We start from the raw sequence: 25,305 nt of genomic DNA, 5'->3' as shown, positions 1-25,305 counted from the left end.
GATCGTACCACCAGCCTTTCAGCACCCAGCCTACTAAAGATTTGATGAGAAGTGGAAGGAAGGTGATATTATGTGAGTGAATTATTGCCTGGATTAAAGCCTACTATATTCCATTACATACTGTATTAATATTAAAATCTGTACTATAAAACGAGAATGGGAAATAAATCACTTTTATTTCCATTTGCAAATCCTAAAGTCTAAACTGTCCAATAAGACTTATGTTCATCTTTCCTGCTTCCTTTTCAAGGCTCTTCCTCTTATTCCCTTTCTTAACCCCTTCTGCCCAAAATGAGGCAGGGTACAGCAAGACACATCTATGCCTCAGCTTATCAATGTGAAAAATTATGATAATATTGCTTATCAAAATTTCCGGACTTTTGAGAAGCTTCAACCATTAGTTTTGGCAAACAGCTTGATATCAACACAGGGTTCGTTTGTTCAATGCAATTTAATTCTCCAATTTTGCAAAACAGTAAGGAAGACACTGAGGAAAGGCAAAGGCAGTGGGTCCAAACAAAACTGAGGACAGAAATTTGAAGACTCTGAGATACTCACTGCAGTTAGGCTACAATAAAGAAAATGCAAATTACTGACTAAATAGTGACTAAACAGGCAAACTTCAGCTCCATGTCCAATATACATGCACATTTGCAGACACACACTACATGTATTATTTAAAAGGATTCACTGGAGTTCAGACCACCATTTTTACAGGGATGCAACAAGAGCTGCTCCAACTAAACCTGTCATCAGGATACTTCATTCTGTGGGAAATCACAGCGTGGGAGAAGGAAGAGCAGAAAGGACTTCAGCAGGCCATATAACTGATTCCTTTTCCTTCAGGTGAAACAATTATTTGTTACAACACTCCTGACAGGTGAGTATTTGGCCTGTTCTTGAAAACTTCCCATCAGGGAAATCTCAAGACTTCCTCAATAGTGTATCTCACCACATAATTATCTCTAGTGTTACAGGGTTTATCCTGCAACATAAAACCTCAATCACCAGCAGTTTAAATCAAGGTTTTTTACTCCCACTACACATGCAGAGTGGGTAATACCAACCCTTGCATTCCAAAGTTCCAGTTTTATTTCCAGCCTCTCATCATCTGGCTTTTTAATCACAGAATCACAAATTTCAAGTCTTTACTCCTAACTCATGTTTTATAAATCCAGTTGTTGTCTTTTCTGAATTCACAACTGTTCACTCACAGAAGCTATAAAAAGATGCTTCCTTCACAGACCTGCTGGAGCAAGTCCAAAGGAGGCCATGAAGATGTTTAGAGGGATGGAGCACCTCTTCTATGTGGAAAGGCTGAGAGAGCTGGGTTGGCAGCCCAGAGAAATCTCACTGTGGCCTTTCAGTGCCTGAGGGGGACCTCCAAGACAGATGGACAGACTGTTCATGGGTGGAAGCAGTGACAGGACAAGGGGTAGAGGCTTCAGACTGACAGAATGGAGGCTTAGATCAGATATTAGGAGGAAATTCTTTCCTGTGAGGGTGGGAGACACTGGAACAGGCTATCCAGACAAGCTGGGTGATGGTATTTAATGACCCTTGATGATCTTTAAGGTCCCTTCCAAGTCAAACTAATCTGTGATTCTATGCCTTAAAGAAGGAATATTCAAATTCACACTTCAAATTATTCCAAAGAAACACTGCTTTTACCAACTTACAGTATGATTTTATAGAAAAAACCTTGAAGGGTTTTGTTTGCTCAAGACAGCTGAAAATGAGGTCCCTTTGTGTTTCAAGTTCAGCAAAGTGCTGCTGTGGTAGAAGTTATCCAATTGTGAAACTAGACAATTGCAGAGAATGATTCACATGCAAAAGGCACTCTTTAAAAGCTATTTTCACTTTTCACATTTGAAGCCTGTTCTTGTGATTCTGCCATGACACAACACCAACACTGTTAAGCAATGTCAGATGGTAACACTTTATTACAGAAGCATGGACAGATAGAGAAGAGGAAAAAAAGACAACAGAATATTAAAATCTAGGCAGCAACAACACATGGTAAAGGTCTCCCTCAAAAACCTCAGCTGGTAATTCTGCAGATCCTCTGCAAGATCATTTACTAAGAGTCAGCTTTAAGGGCTTTCCTATGTTCCTGCCCAAGTGTTCAGACAGAGCTGGTTACCAAACTAACACACAACACCAGCCAAGCACCCACACAAATTACTCTGCTCCTAGAAAACCAAATACCTACAGCCTGCTTGAGACTTGAATTAAATAAGAATGCAGCTTTTTCCTACAGTGGAGATACAGGGCTTTTACAGAGGTAGGGCAGCAATAATACTGCTTCTACCATACAAAGAATTTTTCTTAATATGTTAAAAAAAATTTTAAATTATTTCATTACCATCTTTTGCAGGTACAGTTTTTCCCCTGTTAGCAGTCAGAAAGTTGTTTTCAGAAGCACTGTCTCTTTTGGCAATATTTAGGCCTATAAAAAGAATATATACAATTAAATATACACATCCTAACAAGTAACAATAATTTTACAGAAAGTCACATACAAAAACAATTTTTGCAGATTACGCAGATTTGCAGATTACTGGATGCATGAAAAAATTGATAAAACTGTACAATTCCTTAGACACTTGAAAAATAGGTAAAATGAGAACTGCAGAATTGTTTTGATGGATAAGCACAGATATTAAATCCCTTAACACATTAAACCAGTCCAAACTATCTTGCCAAACAATAAACAAATGGTTTATAAAATACTGATTTTATATTGAAGGAATTTTATTTAAATCTTTCAAACATTCCGATCTATAACATTCACTTTAATAGACTTAAGGTCTACTATTCACCAGTATTAATTTCATAATTTCTGCTTTAAAGATTACACATCAAGGTTTTGAGTGAGATTTGAGATCCAATCTTCATTCAGACTACAAATAATGATGTAAGCATGCCAGTATGATTTTGAAGAGCCTAACTCTCAGAGCAGCAATGTTGTGATATGTGTAGGAACTCATATTCTCACCTAAGTTATAATATGCAAACAGTTATTTTACATTTCTGACAGTTTCCAACCCTAACTCAATGAAGAACAAGCTTATCTATGATTTATCCCCTCCCTGTCATGAAAGAAAAATCACATCTTTTTTATTTAACTACATCTCTCAGCTTAATTCAGCCACGGGGACTGAACTAGTTTGTGAATATAAAGTATTTCCCAAATTTTTATGGCCATTAAGGCATCAGATCAAAAAACTAGTTGTTTGTGACTGATAACACATTTCTTAAATTTATCTTAGTAATCCTTTTCCTAGAAACTTGAAAAAGATCTTTTCTCATCAATCTGATGGATTATTCAAACCCAGTAGAACCAAATAAAATTTCAAAACCCCTACACAGTATTATAAGTATATTTTACTTTGTAGCTTATAACCTTATCTACAAAAAGCATATTAATTTTTCTTGAATCATTAAAAACCAATGTAATCCAGGGAGGAAGTTTAAAGGAAAGAGATGTGACCTGGTGATGCACATGAACACTGCAAACCCAAGTTCTGCCTCTGCAGCTTTGTCCTTGCCCCAGTGCTGCCAGCCAATCAGCCAGGCATGTTAATTGCCATGGAATTCTGTGCAATTCCCTGCACACAGCAGCTTCCAGACACTCCATCCAGTGGATGTAAGCTCTCCTGGGGAGATGCTCAACTCACTCTGATTTCTACCCTAAAGCAAGGTATCAAATGTTTAAATTTGACAACGACACAACTGCACCTCTGGGACAGAAAAGGTGGGTTATGACTGAAGTAGGTCAGTGACAAAGGAAAAGTCCCTCCCATTATAGTTTAATGGGTTACAAACAGTTCACAGCAAAGTGAATCAAACACTGGAAAATATTGAACAGAAAAAGGCAGCTTGGATCTGCTCCTGAGCAATACTCCTAACAAACTCCTTATGCCAAGAAGCTTTTTATGCAAGATGCCCATTTATAAATAGCTTGTATCTTGTGCTAATTGTAAATACAGACACGTACTCCCCCCTCAATCTATGCAGAGAAAAGTTACATAAGTCATCTAAAAAGCTGTCAAAATGCATCCTTTCCTGGCACCAGCCTGCTGCATTGCTTCCATACCCTGCATATTTCAGGTGTGCAGTGTTTTAGGGTGCTTGGGTAAATTCAATGGGAATGTGTGCTATCTTCCATCCCTTAAGCTGTGCTGCCTTAATGTGAGTCACCTGAACAAGTCTCAAAGGCAGAAGAAATGCCAATGAAATATTTACTGACATGATTACATAGGCAGCCAAACACGGGGGGCCAGATTATGCATGGCCAGCACTGCACACAGCAGGGAAGAGCCTGTTCTCCAAAAAACATGGAACCTGAACAGTCAGAAAACATGGATCACTCACTCTACAGGGAGGGGACTTACACAGAAGGATTAAGTAATTTGAGCAAATTACTAAGAAAGTAAACCAGAGCCAGAGACTGAGCCCATAACTCCAATCAGCAGACTGAGGCCTTATTACAAGGACAACCTCTCTCTTCTAATTTGGCACTGGTTTTACTCAGATAATTTAATTAGCAGATAAAACATAATGAGTTAAATAGTTTCTGTACAGAAAGAAAATAAATCTCTTCAATTTCTAGGCATAAAGGTGTATAGATTACTTACTAGATTTTCATTCCTTGCAAATTCTCCAGGAATATCTTAGTAAATAGAACCTCATTTGGTGAGACACTTAACTGTTATCACAGCCAATTAGAAATTACTTTAATGGCTCAAGAATAAATGCTGTGGTGAGAGGTTCTCTATATAGAGCATGTAAAGAGTAGAAACTGTCACAGTACATCAGATCACTGTAATCACAGCTCCACACAATGTCCTTCCAGCATCACTCCACAGGCCAGTGAACTTCCAACCAGGACAAAATGGAGTTAATGAATACCTTATCACCTCATCACCTCATAGTTAGGCTATGAACTAACTCCAAACAAGAATTTTAAATACAAAGATTTACTAATTCTCGAAGATCAGTATCTCTCCATCCTGTGTCAACATGCAAGAAAACACTCACCAGAATTCACTTTGGAAGTTATGTGTGTCACATCCACTTTCTTGGACTTGACCAAAGGTGAAGAGCGTGTGGAAGAGCTTCGTACGGAGCTTCTCTTGTGATCAGAAGCCTTGCTTATTTTGGAAAGGGGTGCAAAGATACCTGGAGAGAAAATTGTATGTGCCAACAAAGAACCATGGATAATGGTAAAGTAATGAAAATTTGCAGCTAGTCTCTCTCACATCAATTAATTCAGTGTTTTTTATAGCCACCATCATAACTTGCTATGCTGACAAAGCACTTGCAGGGTAGGAAGGACAAGCTCAAGAGAACAGTGAAATCAAAATCCTTATCAAGCAACTTGAACAGAGTAGTTGGAAACACTCAGACTATCAATTAGAATCTCCTTTTTATCCTAACAGTAACATTCAGTCTCCACTGCTACAAAACACATCTTTGTATGCCCTGTGTGACCACAGCATCTCAATAAAAATACCTCAAGCTCAAGGTTAGAAAACAACTACAAGCAGGAATATCTGACCAAGGAAGACAAAGCAGGTAAAGAAATATGGCCATTATTGTTACAGTACAAACGAGCCCTTTCAACAAAATCAATGAAAAACCAGGAAATCTCAGAGTTTCAAGGAAAGAACCAGAAATTTTGACTGGTTGGTTATTTCAGTCATTTTGCAAATAAATAGCTGCAGCCAAAACTTTAGGACCAGCTAAAGAACCAATAAATCAAACAAAGCACTATAAAGAAAAGCAACAGAATCTGCTACCTGTTTTTATCCTCCCAAACAGCTCACACCTCCCAGTACTCTAAATTTTGAAGAAAAAAAATAAAATTGAAGAAAAAAAATAAAACAAAGGCTATACCGCGTTTTGGTGCACACTTGAAGTACTGGACTTTTCCAACACTTCCATTGTTCTTCCCTTCTGGTTCATCCAGCTCTACACCAGCCCACTGGCCACTGGCAAATTCTGTTGTGCCACAAAATCTTAAAGTACCAACCTAAGAGAAAAAGCATCAACACAGAATGGGTTAAACAAGTATTGTTCATGAGAAAATACTATTGGTTATGAAAGAGACAGCAAGTCATCTCCAAAATGCAAGACAAGTCACCACAAAAGTGCAAACATAATTTCCCTCACTTATTCACATTCCTACCTTTCAAGACCACTCAAATACATTTTCCAAAAGGTCTTATTCCTTCTGTGTGCATTTTGCATTAAACATTAGGGACAGATGCCACAACAGACAAGAATTAGACAGTAAGAACCACCGTAAACACAGCTCTAGGTTAGCAAGCACATGCCCAGTGAGAGGTTTCACTTGCACTGTTTATCCAAGAATAATTCCAGAATCAGGGCTAGGTATCTTCCTGAACTGGAGGTTCCATAGAAATATTAGACAAATCTGTGTGTGCATAAATACACACAAGCATATATATTTATATATATATATAGCAATGGTTCAGCAGTAAACTTCAGAGCATAATTTTTGTTTTGGAAAACATTTGTAAGTCTTCTATTCCCTCTTTATGATTAAAAAAAAAATTAAAAGCCAGCAAATATTTTAAACATTTAAAATGTTTTAAACATTTGCTGTTGCTTCAATAAATACTATAAACTCTGAACAGATAAGCATATGAAGAATATCAAGACAGACCAGTCCTGCTGGTAAACCTCATTCTCCATAAGTATACATTATAAGTTCACACACTTCAACCAAACAGGGAAGGACTAACTACAAGAGTTGCATTTAACATTGATTTAAATTCATTTTTATATTTGATTTTTAAATTAGTTTTAGTAATAAAAAACTTTGATCTTTCAGTTGCTCTGTTTTCCTCATCTCATGTGACTTTAATGTTGGTTCATTTTACACTATGACTCCACTGTTTAACCCAAGCCTCAGAGAGTAAACAGACAGAAACAATTTTTTTTTAACTACAAAACCTTCCAGGTACTCTTTCCTAATGTCTGTAAAGAAATAAACATGACCCAGGGCCTCTTCTTTTATGCTGAAGATCTCTTGAAACTTGACTGTTATAGGCAGGTATGTCACACTAATCTAGACTGAGACTTTTTAGCTACTGACAAAGGGATCCAATTCATCCAGGGGAAGTTCAGCCAAGCAGCCCCACAGATTCCTACAATTCCTCCACTTGCTTTCCAGGCACAAAGAGCCAAAGGGCATTTACTGAGCAGAGAGGAGAACAGCCAGCATCTTAAACTGAAGGTGGGAGATGCAAAACTGCAGCTCCAATTCTGGCCAAGGACCTGTGCAGGAAGGGAGCAGGGGATCTCTCTTGCATGAGACACAGCAGGAGCAGTTTTCTCCCAGCTGCTGATCCCTCATTTCACCAGATGTGATCCAAATGGACACTCAGCCTGGCAGAGCAGGAGTTGGTGGAGCTGTGGGACCCCCAGTCACGTACACATGAAGGCCTGCTTACACAGCTTCCTACCCTGCAGAACAACCACAACGACAGGCACAGCAGCACTCAGGAGAGGAATCCATTCTCCCTCTGGCATCTCCTGTGCTTGGCTTTCAAGCTTCACTAAAGCTGACATGTTAGCAGACTGCAGAAGCAGCAAAGACAACAGGAACCTGTAAATAAAGCTCCAAAAATGCTGCTGTTCCAAGTGCCCTCATCCCAGCTTCCATATTCCAGAATGAGAACTGACCCAGGAGATGGTTAAAAACAGGGCACCATTTTACTCATCCTGTTTTCACTTTTGCTCCACCCTGCAGGAATTTAGGAGTATCGAGGGGGAGGGGAAGGCAAATTGTATTCTATTTGCCATCTGTATGGCAGTTGTCTTCTGATAAGTGGGCAGTCTTCCTTATCTCTTCCACAACCACTCCCTCCTCCAGGGAGAAATCTGCTGATAAGAGGCTATTGAATGTCACTGCATGGCTGATAAGAGCTACAGCATCTCATTGGGAGATGCCCCATCCAGAGGGAGGAGCCAAGCATTGTTACCTGGATATAATCTGGAGATTCTGGAACACCAGCACAGCTTCTCCACTGGATTTTCCCAGAGGGACAGCTGTCTCTTCCACTGGATCTTCAGAGGAAGACTACACCCTTTCTAAAGGATCTCTGCTCCAAGAGAGCCACACCTGACACTCCAAGAGGACTGCAGCCACAATTCCAACTGGACTGCTACCAACAGCCTGACCAACAAGGTGTCAGGTGGGGTTCTGACTTGGTCAGTGTTATTTTGGTTTATTGCACTGTTTATTTTATCCTTTTATTTTCTTCCCTAATAAATAACTGTTATTCCTGCTCCCATATTTTTGCCCAAGAGTCCCTGTACTTAAAATTTATAGCAATTCAGAGGGAGGGGGTTTACATTTTCCATTTCAAGAGAGGCTCCTGCCTTCCTTAGCAGACACCTGTTTTTCCAAACTAAGACACAGAATGAGAACTGATCCAGGAGAAGGTTAAAAACAGGGCCCCATTTTACTCATCCTGTTTTCACTTTTGCTCCACCCTGCAGGAATTTAGGAGTATCGAGGGGGAGGGGAAGGCAGGGCTGAGAACAACTTCTCCATTCAGGCAAAGGGAGAAAAGGGGTGAGAAGCAACGTGGGAGTACTGCACAACAGCTCCTTGCACACAAAGGAAGGAAGGGAGGAAAGCTGCTGTGGAAATGGAAGTTCAAAAAGCACAATCACATTCCTTCTTCCCACCTGCTCCATAACAGATTTGGCTCCCTTGAAGAAAAACAAGCTAGCTGTAAAGCCCTGTTGGCCTTTGGCAGCACAAAACCAGCTTCCAACAACTTCTTTAAAAACACTGTAACAGCACAATCAATTAGAAGAATAAAAGCAACCAAACCCAGGCAGCTCTGTCCGTGCACAGCGAGCACATTACAGCACAAACTGTTCTGTGGGCCTTACACAAGAGCACCAATTTCATCACTTTCTTGTTCTAAAGCTTCCATCAACTTGCACTTACATTATCTCCTCTTGCTGCCACTGTAATTTCTGATAAAGAAACTTCTGTCTTTAAAGAATAAGTGGCTTTCTGTACATACTCCAGTTAAAATGCCTTCTGCATAGCTAGTGATTCCTTTGCTTTCCCTGACCCAATTTCAAGAATACACCAAATTAAAATACACAATGGGAGCTGCTTCACACTCTTGCTGGAGATCACTTTAGAACCTTTCAGTTCTGACAGTTACAAATCTGAAGTTATATTAGGAAAGCTATTAATGTGAAAGCTATTCAAATATAAAATTTTGCTCAAAAATGCTTTCAGTATTTACCAGGAAAAAAGTACTTCTCTGAAAGATTTCTAGCACTTAGATCCCTTGCTATCACAGCAAATAAAAAGTCTGAACACTGAAGGCAATATTAATGCTACAGTTTTAAAATGTTTTTAGAAAGGTGGCTATCATGGTAGCTTCTAAAGAGCTATTCACATTTGAGCTGGACCTCTATTAGCTACCCCCTTTTACTTCCAGAGAACCATGTAAAAACCCTGTTGGCACAGCACTGCTTCAAAGATTTTAGCTGCATTGCACCAGTGAAATTGGGTTACTATGGGCTAAGCAGAACTGAAGGGTTTTTTCCCTGCCTTCTGGAAACTATCAGGAGTACTTCACAAATGCACACTCCTAACAAAACTGGGCAACTCACAAAGTAATTTGCCAACTTTACCATCCCTTTGATGTGACACCAAAAACGTTGATAAAAGCTGAGCCATGCTGATGTACTATAGGACACTGTTAAAAATCATTTAAAGACACAATATGCAGCCTATGCCTGTCAAAACTGCTTTTCATAATAACGACTTTATCACAGAACTCTTCAGCTTATTACTTTCCCTAACCAGTTCCTTGCTGCCATCCAGAGATCACAGCTTCCAGAAAGCATTTCAGACCCTCAAACTGAGGTATGTCTCCAAAGTGGTAAGAAATGGACTCCCCAGAAATTATGAGAGTAGTGCCAGGCTGGTGGCCATACCTTCTGTCCTGCAATAACAACACGATCTCCCAGCTTCAGGCCAAGTGACAAAAGCATGGCCCTGCCTGTGACATGGTCATAGGTTGGAATCATGGCTTTGGAGATGTCACACGAGAGAGGCACTGCATCCAGCAGGATCTGCTTGATCTCCTTTGCACTGGCTGCTGCATCTGCCATTTCCAGTGGCATATCTACTGGATCAGGAACCACATCTGCTGGAATCTGCCCTTTGTCATTCTGTAGAAACAGAACGTAGCACAGGATTTAATGTTGTTACAAGATAAATCTGACCAGGTGAAACCACAGTGTTTCACAAAGTGTTTAATCCTCTTTATTAGATATTTTTCCAAGAATATAAGCAACTATGAAAAAATCCACATTTTCAAATAAAGATACCAAAACATCCTTAGATACTGGCATGAACAGCTAGCATGTTTTGAAACAGCATCTCATTTTTGAAACTGAAAAGTAACCAACATTTTCAAATTTAAGAACATTATTAGGACTCAGAACACCTGAAACAAGACACTTGTGTTTATCTGTATACCTAAACACAGAATTAGGAAATCAAAGCAGACTTCTGGTCTGTAATGCCAACACCAAAATGCCAACTCCTCCCAAAGAATCCATCTTTACCCAGCATATAGCTTGCTCCTTGGTGAGGCTTATTCCAAATGTAGGAGGGAATTTGATTAATGTATGTTGCATGTATAAAATATGCAAATGTGATGGCTCACACGAGCACCTGAATAAATCTGTGCAGGTTTATCTAGACACAGACTATCCTATGAGAGATGGATTAAGGACAGAGTCCTTTCCAAACACACCCTGGTCCCAGAGAGCTGTGACTGATTCCCTGTATGTCCTATGTGACAGGACAAGTTGTTAGAGCACCAGCTCCCCTGGAGTTAACCTCACCTCCAGGCAGCTGCCCAGACACAGGTACTGTCAGGCTGCTCCAGGGACAGTCCTACCTACACTCTTCAGCAAAGCCACTGGTGTGGGACTTTGGCTGTCTGCCCATTTTCACAATGTCTGCAGCAAAATATTCATCTCAGTCTTCCAGATTTGTCTCAACTGAGCCTCTGGACTCAGACATTACCAGCAGGAGTGATGCAGAGTAAGACTGCATTTGTTTTGGTCCTTTCAAAACAGACTAGAAGTTCAATGTTTCCTGAACCCCCTCTCAATCTATCTCAAAGCTAGAAAAGTATAATCCTTACTAAGAATTTACACTGCTGTTCCCAAATAATCCAACTCTACTCACTGTCTCTAGTCAAAGCTTTATTGCAAGTCTGAGCAATTCAACACCCACCATTCCTTAAAAATCTCCAATCATTCTGTAAGTAAAAATCACACTACCTTAAAAACAGGAAATAGCTGGGTTAAAGTTGGGTGGGGAGTTTGAGTTTGTAGTCATGGCATTAGAGATTATTTTGGTCACATCAGCCCCACAGTTCAGCCCACCAGGTGCCCTGCAAACACAAAGCAGGGGCAGAGCAGCGGCAGGAAAGCAAAGTGGAAGCTCAGGATTTCCCTTCTCAAGGGCACAGCCACCCCTGGCAGCTGAGAAAGCTTGTGCAACTACAAAGCAGCACTGCCTGTGACAACAGACTCCCAAACACAACAGCTGCCAGAGAACTTGAGACACGCTCATGCACACTAAACAGAGAGACAAAAAGAAACCCACCACTTTCCAAGAGATCTAGATTGAATATAATGAAGAACTGTATGGACAATAATGTTCCAGAAGATTTCACAGCAATAGTGCCACATGAAATAATGACTTTTGAGTATCCTTAAAACAACTATGATTTCTCATTTAAAATAACCCCCTGCATTTGAAAATGGAGAACTGAGATACTGGTTTTGCTAAAACAAGAAAACCTTACAAGCCCTTCTCCCCCAAAACACAAACAACAAAAAAACCCCAAACACCCAAATCAAACACAAAACTCAATCAAAACCCAAGACTGTGGCAGTAACCCAATATTAGACACATATTAGCAACACTCTGCAGTATAACCTATGCCTACTATTAGGTTACTAAGGAGAGCAGGTGATGTTTATGCATTCTCAGTTACTCATGCTAACACCAGGCTCACTGCTAAGCACAGCACTGCATTTCAGGAGGGCAAGGATTACACTCCTCCATTTCTGAAAAGATCCCCCACTGCCATGGGGACTCAGCTGTGCAAGACACCCATGAGTATTAATAAATGAACAACAAATTTGTTGTTCAAACAACAAACAGAAAAGCTTCTTGAAACTTATTTGAACTAATGAACCAGACCATGACACAAAAATGCAAACTTCAACACACAAGTAGGACAAAGCATACAAAATCATCCACTGTGAGTAACAAATATCTTTTTCTGAGGCACTCTCACTCCATGTAGCACACTTTTAGCTAGTCACAATCCTGGACAGACTGTTCAGTATTTCCAGGTACCTTTTTCACCTTCTGGTGAATCTACAGCCTAACTCCTTACCCTAAAGGCAGGATTTGCTCCATGTTCCAGTAAACACTTGACAGCTCCTGTGCATAGGTTAAATGCAGCAATATGCAAAGCTGTTCCAAAATCAAAATCACTACAGGTGGCATCCACATCTGCAATTAAACATCACATGTGAGGTATGCAAGTCTGTTACATGAACATTTCCCCCTACAGATTCCTTGAGAGGACATTCATTTTTACAGTTTATGCTAGCATTTACACAGACACACCATTATTTATGTACCAAATGCATATAAGAAGTAATTCTACATGGATACCAACCTTATTTGCATCTGTTTATTCACACCACGAACCAACCTGGAAGATGAGCATGTACTTTCACTCATTTTTAATACTGATGGCTTAACTGCAAAATTGCTGCTACTCAGGGTGCCCAATCTACTGTGCCAAGATTAACAAGTGACTAACTTCAGGTTTGCAAGTAAATTAATTTTTTAATGTTTCAGAAACATTTATATTTTATTGCTTCTAGGTGTCAAACATGAAAATGAGATGCATCTTCAACCAGTTGTTTTCCTTTGTGAGCAGGCAGTAGGGCAAGGGAAAACTGATTATACATCTGCTTTACACCGATTTAATTACTAATGGCCAAGAATGAAGTAAGAGCTGCTGATTGTTATAATTTCTTTGTTTTCAAAGAATTGCACTCTGAAGGGTCTCACACTGATAGTCTGGAAAATGGAGAACTGCATCTGACTGGAAGTGATTTAGTACAATATATATTTCCATCAGTTGCTCCCAATATATCTTTCAATCTGCTATGAAGTTATTACTGTTCTAGAAGATTGGAGTTTAAATGTCTGTTTAATCTGAGGCTCCTCTCTTAAATTACACAAGAGAGATGTCATTTTGAGTCAGTTAGGTATAGCACTGTTAATTAAAAATGCCAGTTGATTTAATATACAAGCACAACACCACAAGTATTAGCAATTATGTTCCAATTTGAAATACCAGTGAGGAACATAAAACTTTCCACCTCAGGGCTGAAGAGTCTTCTCATATTTTCCAGTATCAGTCTCCATCCCAAAAAACAAACACTAGCCCTTCTCACAATGCCATAAACAAAGTATATCCCAACTGCATCAACATCCTTATATAGTTACACTATTTAAACAAATAAAACATCAACAATATAGAAAATACAGTTATTTATGTCTGTATAGACATGTTAAGTTCATACATACTAATACAACTGACTCAATTTTATAAAAATCAAAGGTAACAAATTTGCAATCAGAATTTAACAGTTTTGCAATTGCTGTGATTGAACACAAACATGAAAAAAGGCTGCATTCACATTCCTCAATCCTAATGAGATCTACTCATGCAGATGTACCCTTTAGGTACCAAAGGTCAGAAGACATCACCAGTTTAAAACCAGCTAAAAGCTGAGGAGCTGTATACAGCCATTGAAACTTCCATGGGATACAGCCAAACATCTTCTGCACACACAGGAACCAGTTTGCAGAAATACTGGTCAGTAGCATCAGCTACTGAGCCAGCAACAGCTGCATGTATTCCTATTTTGAAAAACTACTGATGTATGGTTTGGTTTTTTGAGTTAGACTCTGTGACTTCCTCAGACTTGGAAGCTTCATGGTTAGATTTTCTGAACAGTTCTCTTACAGCTTCAACCTAAGTGGGCATAGTAGATGTGACAGAAAGACAAATATCAAATGTTACCTGGTAACTACCCCCAAACTATCTAGAGGAAAATAATACACAAGTTTTGTATTTAAAACCTCTGAAAACCCAAGACCAAACTAGCTCTCTCCTGTAGCAACTGAGGAGTAAATCTGTACGAAGACTTTAACTACAGAGTCATAAAGAAAGCAGTTGAGCAGTGAATCAAAAGGAAAGACCTGTGCTTCACAATGGGTGTCTGAGAGTCAGCACACCACTGTCTTGAAAAGTTATTTTTATATTAACAACCATTTTTTCTCCAGTTTAGTATGAATCCATGCAACCATGTTCACCTTCTACGTATGTTCTTCCTTCTCTGCAAACTGGCTAATGAAGTATGGAGCTAAAATTGTTCTATTAATTCAGACTATCCATTGTTTTCATGTCACAGGGCAAACAATTTTACATATTTCCTGAGATTAAAAATATCAGCTGCTTATCCAAGAATTGCCAACTGCCCAATAACCGGAGTGGTTTCCTTGGAAATCTGAGCAAAGTCCCACCCCTTCTGTGGGAACTGCACAGGAGGAGAACACCAAATGCCAACAAGGTCTGAAAGGAGACTGCTGCTGCAAATTATGGAAGCCAGGCTATTGAAATGTGATGTGGACTTAACTACTGTGCAGTCTGATTTTGTCTTTTGTTATCCACCCACACATGTCACCTCCTAAGCAAGTGACACCAGTAACAGCACTGCTTAGCAATTACCTCCATGGAGATTCAAGATGTGGCAAGCAAGCCCTGGGTACTCCAAAAGCCTACCAGCTTTTCAAACTGCTAAGACAGAGTCCCTAGATAAAAAATCCTTTTGCAAACTAGCACAATCAGAAGGATATTCAGTAGAACACATTCACATTTGTACAATTTTAGTGACAAATTCACAATTGTACAATTTTAGTGATAAAGCTGCTTACTGGTTTTGCTGTCCTGACAAAATTAGAAACAGACAGTTCTGATCAGAACCATTTCTGTATTTCCATGTGCATTAGTATAAACAGGGCTCCAACTACCAATCCTTCACAGTATCATTCCAAAAGGTGTTATGCCAAACACTAAGGTCAAATTGCTCCTTAAACAGGACCTTCTACATAGCTGAGAAATGGGAAAACGAGCACATCAAAATTGCCTCAGTCACAGGTTTGCCACATGAAATTGCCAAATCCCCACTACTCCTTTAACCTTCTCCCCAAATTTCAAACATACTTCTCAATGTTTAAGCAACTTAAAAACCACAAGATTTTACCAGAATAGCTGCATTTTTGGTTTTCTGCAAAAATTCTCTTAGTTCTCAGTAACTTAACATTAACCTGTTTGCTTTCCAGTCTATTTGAAACTTCTATTGTGTTGTACAAAGCTCAAGTTTAAAAACCAGCAATGGAAACAGTACAGTAAAGCACTAAAAAATAACTTTAGAGAAAAATGAACCAATGAGGCTGAATAAAAGAATAAGAAATTATTTATGTATAATGGATAAATAAACACCAGACTTACAGACCACAATATATCAGCTCAGGATCTACAAAATATGGACAACCACATGAAACAAAGGTCACAATGCCTACCTTTTGGCTTTGCATTTTTCAAAATAACACTGATGAGCTCTGGAACATCAAAGTAGGCAGCATAGTGCAAGGCATTCATGTTTGTCCAGCGGCTGCGCAAGCTGCTGTCAGCACCCAAATCAATCAGCTGGGTTGCAAATTTTACAGCAGTTTCAACATCTCCTGCAGGGTCATTTTTGTAAAGAATGCATTAGTGATTTATTTAATTGACCTCAAAAAACACACACATGTTTATGTGTAAAAAACCCATACATTAAGTCCTTCAAACTCGCAGAACTATTACTACATCTTTTTTTAGGATTAGGATACAGAAATCTTTGCCCTTTATGATAAATGGCTGAAATCTCTAATGTATAATAACACTATCTGTTTTTCTCTAATATAAGTACTGTGTCACCCAGCAAACCCAGGAATTTTAGGATCTGGTAGGAGAAAAAGAATTGCACATCACAATTTGATGTTGAAGTTTATGTTAAAAAATGCCAACACCAGGGAAGATGACCTATGCCAGACTTCTCTCAAACTCAGAAGAAAAGTGGGCTCAGGTCAACAAAAAAGTAACAAAACATAGAAAAGTTAATAAGAGTGTTCTAACAGAGTTAAATGTGCTCTCATTTCTAGTATTTATGACCATAATCATGCAAACAATAAACTTTGTTCTCTTCTGACATGAACAGGGTGAAAGAAACAAAACAAAAAGAACAGCCAGTCACCTAAATATTCTGCTGTAAAAGAACTGCAGCAAAAATTATAGCAAACTTGCAGCTTGCACCTCAGTCTGAAACTGCCTTTGCCACATGAAGTATCTGTTTAAGCTGGTACTACTGTGTGTAATACACATACCACTAACTCAGCTTGCTCCCCATGGCTACAGCTGCAGTTCTGCATCTTCCTTGCTCATGGCCACCAGAACAGAGAAAACCAAGCAAAAGGAAAAAAAAATATCTGCTGCAAGGAAAAATCCTGTAAGTGTCAGTGGGATAAGCTTATGTGAGTCAATTAGGTTTTTACATCTATAATGACTTTTTTTTTACTCACCAATGCCATGAGCCCCTGATTTGCAAGTGTAATGCAGGAGAGTCATATCAGTCAGTCCATCTCTGTCATTCACATTGCAACCCCTTTTAATGATCTGACAGGCAAGCAGAAAACAAGCACATTTTAGCTCTGGCATATCTCTGACATCACTACTGTTTCCTAAGTTATTGCAGATATACTGACTCCTGGATTCATTGCAATGGCTGGGAACAAAGAAGCCTGCCAGAAAAGCCTCTTAACTGCAGAACTGAGCAACATATATAAATGCAATAAACAGCATTATAATTAACCTTCATTATTTACAGATTAAAAAAATCTTTATATTGCTCCTTTTAAAATATACTTCACATGCTACAAAGTTAAGCAATTAACTGCATGAGAAAATGATTTATGAACCTCTCCCCTTGTTCTTTGATCTCTCAACAATTACCCAGCCCACTCCCACACAACCCCAACAAAAAGAAGCTCCCAGTTATATGGTAGGGTTCATTGGCACTACACTTCCCCAGAAAAACCTGTAATCCAGAAGAAAAATAAGAAAGTAGGATAGAAATACTAGAAACACATTTTGTGCCTTGGAAATATTGCCCTTAGGGTCAGGCTTTAACAGTAACTTCATAAATTTTTTGGGTTTGAGTTTGGTATTACTGCTAAGTAGGAAACTGAAACACTAAGGTGAAGGGTCTCAACACAACTGCCTTGAGAGAAACACTGTTTATACCATCTATGCAAATATACTGAATTTCATCCATCATCTCTCTTTTTCCAAATAAAACCTGACAACATGTGGAATACAAGGCATGATCAGTCACTACTTGTTAAAAGGCAGAAACTGCATTTATGATTAATTCTGCTTCTGAATGAACTGGTTTTATTCACTGTCAACACAGTATTTAACACTGAGAGCACTCAAGGATCTTCATTTGTGTCTCACCTCATTTCCAATGATATCAATATTCTGCTGGACCTGTGGAACCCACTGCCTTAAGATGGCAAACAATTCAGAAACTGATGTTTTGGGGTCAAAGAGTATTTCTTGGCATGCTGCATCATTGGGATCGAAGAAGGAAAACTCTGTTAAGAAAGAAAAGAGTCTTTATATAAAAAGATCTTGATGTTTAACGTGCATCTAGTTTTTCAAACTCAGAGGCAAAGAACAGTAGAGAGAAAACATCTTCCTTCTTTTTCTTCCATCACAATCTACATGGAACATACTAAAATATAAACACACAGTCTAATCACGAAGGCACTCTGTGACCTCTGCTATTTTCAGTATTTCATTAATGCATCAATCCCAGCTGCAGGAAACAAAACCATCAAAAATTAAGACACCAAATCAAGACCAGGGGAAAAAAAAAAAAAAAAAAACAACAACAACAACAAAAAACCCCACTACTTTTAAAGATTTTAAGCCTCATGTTCTTTCAGGCAACCCAAACTATAAGTGCATCAAACACCTTATTACAAAACTATATGTCACATTATTCATAGGGGTGTGTGTGTGTGTGCTTCTATATACACATCCTCTATTTTTCATTTGTACAATTTCTTCCAGCTCTGGAAAACTCTGTGAAAGAATCTAGATAGCAATGGCTATGAGGAGAGGGACTGAAAGCAGAGTCTTCTACCATCAGCAAACAAACCACGGCAAACACTGAACTTTTACCCCCCCTGCAGCCATCAGGGAGCTGCCTTTTAAACAGGTTTTGGATAAATGTACAATCAGTTCACATCCATCAGAGATTCATGGCTCTCAGACAGGACAGACAGGTTAAGCAACACACACCATCACCCATCTGGGTGTGGGACATGGCATGAACCACTCCTGGGTGAATCATCCCAACCTTTCCCCAAAAACAGCATACCTGACTTCTAGATTGGATTAACAGATAACAGCAGTACTGAGTTCTCTTCCTGGCTATTTAGAGTTCCTCAAACTCCATCACCTTGACTCAACAAGAATGGAAAAGGAGGGCAACTTTCACTGATATTTACCATTAATTTTTACTTGCACCTAGCATATAAAATATTTACCATTTATCTCCCAGCACTACACAAAGTGTGCTTCTTCCCTACATCCAATGCATCAACACACATCTACTGATTTATCCACTAATATTTACCTTCCACATAAACCACAGCTGATCTACAGCTGAAACTATGAAGTAAACAGACAACTAGGCAACAAGATCAATGATCCTGCACAATATTCACAGTTCTTACTCTACCAGGAAGATTTCTAGCCACAAACCTGATCCAAATTATCTATCAGAAATCAACTCTTACAATCAGCATGGTAGGGTGAAAATCTGAGACTGTATCAAGGACTAATAACAACCACCCTAAGTGCTTAACAGGTGATCAGCTGTAGTCTTTGCAAGCAAAGCAATGCTACAGAGAATCTGTTAAAGCAATGGATCCCATGAAAGGATGCCAATGGCATCCAGATACCTCAAAATATTACTTTCTCACTCTCTGTCTTTCCCAAGTATTGATCACAGTGCCCAGCTGCATTAATGAAAATAAATGCACTGAATGTAAAGACTGAGAATCTCTCTCTGCCATGGTTTAACCTCCTTTACCCACATTCAGCACTGTTACTGTTACACAGTGACAGCAATCTCCTATAAAAGATTTTATTATAATTTAATGAGTACATAGAAGCCAGGTAGAACACATAGCAGTGAAATCACAGGGTTATTAGAAGATACCACAACAAAACAATGTTTAAAGAAGGCAAATGGAAACTTTATCTAAGGGATAAGAAAGTAGAATGGAATAAATCATGGCAGTACTTAGAGCAGAGGAGGAAGACAAGATGAGAACAGGGCTAAACCATGTAAAGACACATTCATGTGCTGAAATATTTCATATGGAACACTTACATTCCCAACCTGAGCTAACTTATAAATCAGGTCTTGAGAATGCTGACCCTGTCAAAGACAGAATGTTACAGGTATTTATTCTTCCTGAACACAGCTGATTGCTCCAATCAATGCATGGGAAACACAGAGGTGGAAGGAGTGATTTTTGAAGTATACAGAGCTATTAATATCTTCTGCAACATTCAAAGGCATTATGATTGCAGCTATGAGTGAAGCTCCTTACCTACAGTGACATTTTAACACATTATATACTGTCAGAAATTTTATTATAATTTATACATGTGAAGACAGTTACTGAAGACAAGTATTATTCTGACAGCTGACCACTGATATAATTTTCTGATATAATATAATCACTGGTATAATTTTCTTTCACTTTACAGTCCTTACCACCACAAAAACATATACTTCCAACAGAAATATCCTCTTCTAGTACATCATTTACATACTAAAGCACAAGAAGAAGTGTAACTCTAGAGGTTTTAAATATGGTGTAGATTAACTTCCCTTACTTACTCCAATTTTACATTTTAACACAATATCCAACTCTACACTGAGATGTGAAAGAAGTATAAACATGACAACACAGGCACAGAAATGTACAAAGGAAAAGATATAATTTATAGTGTATGCAATAAGAAAAATGGAAAAAGCATGAGTCTTCATCCTTCATTTCATTTAACAGATAATCCATTTAATAAGAAGAAAACTTTTTCTGGACAGAAATAATTAAGAGTTGACAGCTTTTCTTAAAATTTATTATTCCAATTTATTCTCTGCTGATCACAAATGCATTTTCTGTTTAAAGTACATACCACAGTCTGAAGGCATTGGTGCTGCAGCAACAGAAAAGGTAACAGATGTTTCAGAGTTTGGGAATAAGAATCGTTCTCTTTCAATGAGGGAATCTCCTTCGAAGGAAGGTTCTGGGAGATCCTCTATGGTCATCTTCTAGAAAGCCACTTCAGGAGGAAAAATAAAAATCAATAAATAACCTCATTGGAAATACTTTAGATTGGCTCTATCATAGTAAGATGTAACATGCAATGAGACTAAAATCTTAAATTTGCAAACTATTACTGCCATGACATTCTTACAAACTGATATATGAACAAGGCTCACAGAGTATGGTGTCCAGGTTAGCCAACTTCTAGTTTTGACTTCCATCACTAAACTTGCACTTAACTAATGGAAAACATCATGTTCCTCCCCAGTTTCCCACTTGAGCAGCAAAGAAAATATGAATGCTCTATTAGCCAACACACACTGAGGATAAATGGATTAGTGTGCTTCACAGCTTTATGAAAACCCATCAAGTACCTGCCCTCACACTGCGCATGCACATTCCCTCCCTTCACCATGAGCAAGAACAAGCTGCCAGCTACTGCTGCCTCCTCTTTTTGAATTCTCAGCTCTTTCATCTTCCCACACACAGCTGCAGACAATTCATCACCGAGTGATTCACTCCTGGACTCACGGTTCCGTATCAGCTCCTTCCCAGCTCTGCTCCTGCCTGGTTTAAAATAGCACACTTACCACAGCCCTGGAACCTTCCCCTCCTCTGCTGCTTCCAGTCACCTTCCCAGGCCTTCCAGCAATCTAGGAGAGAGAATCAGGACTAAAACATTGTAGTGATAGAGTGACAAAATCTAACAACCAGCCCAAGTTATATCCTAGTTGTGGTTCCCAGGCTGAGATCAGAGGAAAGCTGGCTACCAATTGTAAGACAGTTTATCAGGCAAATTCATTAACAAATAACAAAAATATCATTATTCTCAACAGAAACAGAGATGATTGTATCATCAGAGGCTGCATCTCACAGGTGAAAAACTTAAATTCTGCATCTTGAATGATCATTATTAAACACTTGGGGTAAAAGCAACATTTCTACTAAACAATCTACATTTTTACTGTGGAGATTGCTATACAGTACTCTTTTCTCAGGAATTTGTTCAGCCAGCCTGCTGGACAGAAAGAAGCTGTGGAGCTTGAAGGAATGCTTGCTTTTATTACATTTCATTTATACCCACGTAAATATGAAAAACTAAAATATTTATTTTGTATGTAACACACAACAAGCTATATGAGCAGATTCAGTCTGGTATTTCCCTAAATAAATGGGTCACACTGCTTGGGACCTCACAATTTACATGCTTATATAAAAAGCATTTTAGCATTAGCAGATGCTAATCTTTAAGTAAATAAATTAAAGCCTCCTCTTCTTGCTCATCACACACAGTTCACCTTGTGCTCAAGTTGGAAATAAAGCTCCACATGAAAAATGCTCATTTTTCTCCCAACCAGTTTATTTCCCTAGTCTTATACAGCTGCACAAATTCATGTTCTGGCATGAAGATCAAGGAGGAGGCCACTGGAAGGACAGGACTATTTTTTCCCACAGCATTATCAAATTGCATTGGCTTACGTGTTCTTTTATTCAACAAGGCCAAAAATATCTCTAATTATTTCAATTAGTATTTTCTTACAGTCAGGAAAAGTTAAGAGTTTACATTTCAATGGCTTAATAGCCATCATAAAGATGACAGCTTTCTTGTGTGAAGGACTATAAAGTCCTTTAAGCTGCAAATACCTAATTAAATTGCTTTTGAAGGGCAACAGTGAAATAAATCTGCTACAATCTGATATTTCTTCAGAGGCTGTGGCAAAACAAAACTAAGCTTTGCATGACACATGAATCCCCAAGTTTCTCACAGGCAGCATCCCAGAGCTCTCAGGAAATGCACAAAGGAACAAATAATATGCATGAGTATAAAAGACATATTAGCTGAGCCTCTTAAGCTGGAAAAAGACACAAAAGAAATTAAAAGCTTTTTGCACAGCCCTACAACTGAGGGAACAAAAGGAGCACAGTGAAAAGTAGCCAGACCTGACTGAGCAGATGGTAACAGGAAAAGGTGAGATTTTGTGAAGTAGGACAACACAAGTCGTTGGAACTTGAAACCAACACAGACATTTTAAAATGAACATAAGAAAAAGTGTTTGTGGCACAGAAAAGTAGATCAAACAGAACACAACCCGTGCAAGTAGCCAGGGCATCTTTTATTCTGCAGGGCCAGGGACAAGAACACCCTCTGTGTGCTGCCAAAGCAAAGCAGGCAGGGAAACAACCCGTGCTGCCAGGGAGGAGCACCAATCCCAAGGGCTACAGGGCAGATGCTGACCCAACTCCATAAGGAATGAATTTACATGCCAGCACCTCCAGTGGAGGTGTGAACACCCTCATGGAACTGTGCACACCCTCACACTGTGGGGTTGTCATCTGGCTCCAGAATGTGGCACGTGTCACCACCCAGCACTGACACGCCATGTCAAGGTGACACATTCTGCACCCACAGCCACCTGCAGGGGCTGCCAGCTCAGCTGTGAGAGCTTCCCAAGCCAGCTGACACCACACACACAGCTGGAAAGGCAAAGGAAAAGGCTGAAAGCTATTTCAAAGGCACTGAAAAGGCATCCCCATGCCATCCTCACAATGAGTTCTGTTGTGAGCAAAACCAAAACAATACCCAAAACGTAATTCCCGCCAAGATTCAGCTGGAAAGTCCTGGTGCAGTGGAATGGGAGGCCTTCCAAAAGAGCAGTGACTTTCCTGTATTAGTAAAAGAGTTTAGAGCAGAAACTATTAGAGAAATTACATAAAAGAGAGAATTTTTTCTATTCACAGCATTGCCTAACTACCACTGAGCACAGCTTAGCACAGCAGAGAGTATCATACTTACTATTTGCCAGCCATATGCTCTTCCTACTGAATTATACCTGAAACTGAAAAAACAGAAATATCAGGGGAAAATCTTCAGAGCGATCAGATGCACACACCTTTTTGTTGGCAAAACTGAACAGCAACAACAGGTTTCTTGATATCCACACATTACACAGGATTGCATGGTAGCTCTGCAGATACATATAAAAAAGTTCCATAATAGAGGATCCAACTTTTTCATATACTCTTGTTTGCAATTTGTGTTAAAGCACAAAGCTTTCCTGCAAGTGCTGTAAGAACTTGCAAATGCTAAAGCACTTCAAGCTATAACATACAGCTGTTCTGGGCTTTGATAGCTGAACCTGTCACAAATGTGATGCTATTTTTGACAACAACTATGTAAAATGGACTCCTTATCATGTACTTAGATAGGTTGAAGAAAAATTAAGTTCAGAGAACAAGTTTCTTGCACATACACCAGCTGCCCACTTCAGAACACTTACAGCACAGGTGGCAGACATGCTATACACATGTGGGTAAACCCAAGGTCTGGGTGGTGAGCAGGGCCCAACATGGCAGTGTTTTCACAGATTCACTGAACGGTCAGGGTTAGAAGAGATCTCAGGAAATCCTCCATTGCAACCCCCCTGCCAGGGCAGGGTCACCTGGAGCAGGTGGCACAGGACGTGTCCAGGTGGGCTCTGGATGTCTGCAGGGAGGGAGACTCCACAGCCCCCCTGGGCAGCTGTGCCAGGGCTCTGCCACCCCCAGTGTAAAGAAATTCCTCCTCACGCTGAGGTGGGACTTCTCGTGTTTCAGTTTACAGACATTGCTCCTCATCCTGTGGGCACCACTGAACAGAGCCTGGCACCATCCCCTTGGCACAGCCTTCGAGATATTTATATGTACAGAGATCCCGTCCGTTCCCTCTCCGCACGGCACGGGCCCAGCTCCCGCAGTGTCTCCTCACAGCAGAGATGCTCCAGACCCGCACCCTGGGACCTGCCCCGGACCGGCGCTTTGTGAGGCCGGCAGTGCCGGAGAGCTCAGCTCCCGCACCCTCCAGGCCGGCTCTGCCCGCCCACAGCCCCCGGGCCACCTCCCCAGCACTCCTCGCTCTCCCACAGCGCATCCCCGGAGCCGGGGGTCTCCGCGGTGACAGGCGGTGACACCGCCCGGGCCGCGCCCGCCCCCGGCCCTTGCGCCGCAGCCCAACGAGGGGAGCCAGGCCGGCCGCGGCCCGCCCGCTGCGGCGGTCCCTGCGCCGCTACCCCGCCCCCGCGACGCGCCGAGCGAGGACGGCAAATGCCGGGAGAGCGCTCGGGAAGCCCCGGGAGAGCACCGTGAGAACACCGGGAAAGCACCGGGAAATCACCGGGAAGCGCCAGCCCCGCCCCAGCCCTACCTGCTCCCGGCGGAGCGCACCGCGCCGCCCCGGCCCGCCCGCAGCCCAGGGAGCCCAGCGAGGCACAGGCCCCGCCCACCGCCGGCAAACCACGCCTCTTCCTACCCCTCCGGCCAATGCGAGGCCAGAGCGCCCCGCTCCGCCTCGCAGACCACGCCCCCCGCGGCGGCCGGGCGGGCACGGGAACGCGCGGCGGGCGCGGGAACGCGCGGCTGGATGCGAGGAGGGATGCGGGGAGGGACGCGGGGAGGGACGCGAGGAGGGACGCGGGGAGGGATGCGAGGAGGGATGCGGGGATGGATGCGGGGAGGGACGCGGGGAGGGACGCGGGGAGGGACGCGGGGATGGGGCCGCCGGCAGGAACCGGGCTGGCGCCCACGCGGCACCACTGGCACGTTTCAGCACTCGGCTCAGACGTCGAGACTCCCCGGCTGTCTCAGTAGTGGAGGATCCCCCAAGGAGGATTTTCAAAGGGTGCGCGTCCCGT

General features: G+C 40.8%; 1 protein-coding gene across 8 annotated transcripts in view; it reads right to left on the bottom strand.

The window, feature by feature from the left end:
• The window catches only part of CLIP4 (CAP-Gly domain containing linker protein family member 4), a 32,367-nt gene extending 7,467 nt beyond the window's left edge, over positions 1-24,900 (bottom strand). For 3 of the 8 annotated variants that reach the window (XM_059468601.1, XM_059468608.1, XM_059468609.1), the window contains exons 1-13: positions 24,819-24,881; positions 23,433-23,469; positions 23,220-23,302; positions 21,229-21,291; positions 20,508-20,654; positions 17,742-17,881; positions 16,808-16,901; positions 15,770-15,931; positions 12,498-12,616; positions 10,006-10,242; positions 5,902-6,037; positions 5,044-5,184; positions 2,366-2,449 (exon numbers count right to left, since the gene is read on the bottom strand). In XM_059468601.1, the coding sequence (XP_059324584.1) occupies positions 2,366-2,449; positions 5,044-5,184; positions 5,902-6,037; positions 10,006-10,242; positions 12,498-12,616; positions 15,770-15,931; positions 16,808-16,901; positions 17,742-17,881; positions 20,508-20,640 (1,246 nt within the window). In that variant the 5' untranslated portion in view covers positions 20,641-20,654; positions 21,229-21,291; positions 23,220-23,302; positions 23,433-23,469; positions 24,819-24,881. Of the gene's footprint in view, positions 1-2,365; positions 2,450-5,043; positions 5,185-5,901; positions 6,038-10,005; positions 10,243-12,497; positions 12,617-15,769; positions 15,932-16,807; positions 16,902-17,741; positions 17,882-20,507; positions 21,292-23,219; positions 23,303-23,432; positions 23,476-24,818 lie in introns of all 8 variants that reach the window. The other 5 variants (XM_059468602.1, XM_059468607.1, XM_059468603.1 and 2 more) reach the window with 5 other exon arrangements.
• Between the last annotated feature and the right edge of the window lie 405 nt (positions 24,901-25,305).

Source organism: Ammospiza nelsoni, chromosome 3 (assembly GCF_027579445.1).
Source record: "Ammospiza nelsoni isolate bAmmNel1 chromosome 3, bAmmNel1.pri, whole genome shotgun sequence".
Taxonomy (NCBI): Eukaryota; Metazoa; Chordata; class Aves; order Passeriformes; family Passerellidae; genus Ammospiza; species Ammospiza nelsoni.
Note: the sequence above shows the minus strand (reverse complement) of the source record. Positions and strands in the feature narration are given on the sequence as shown.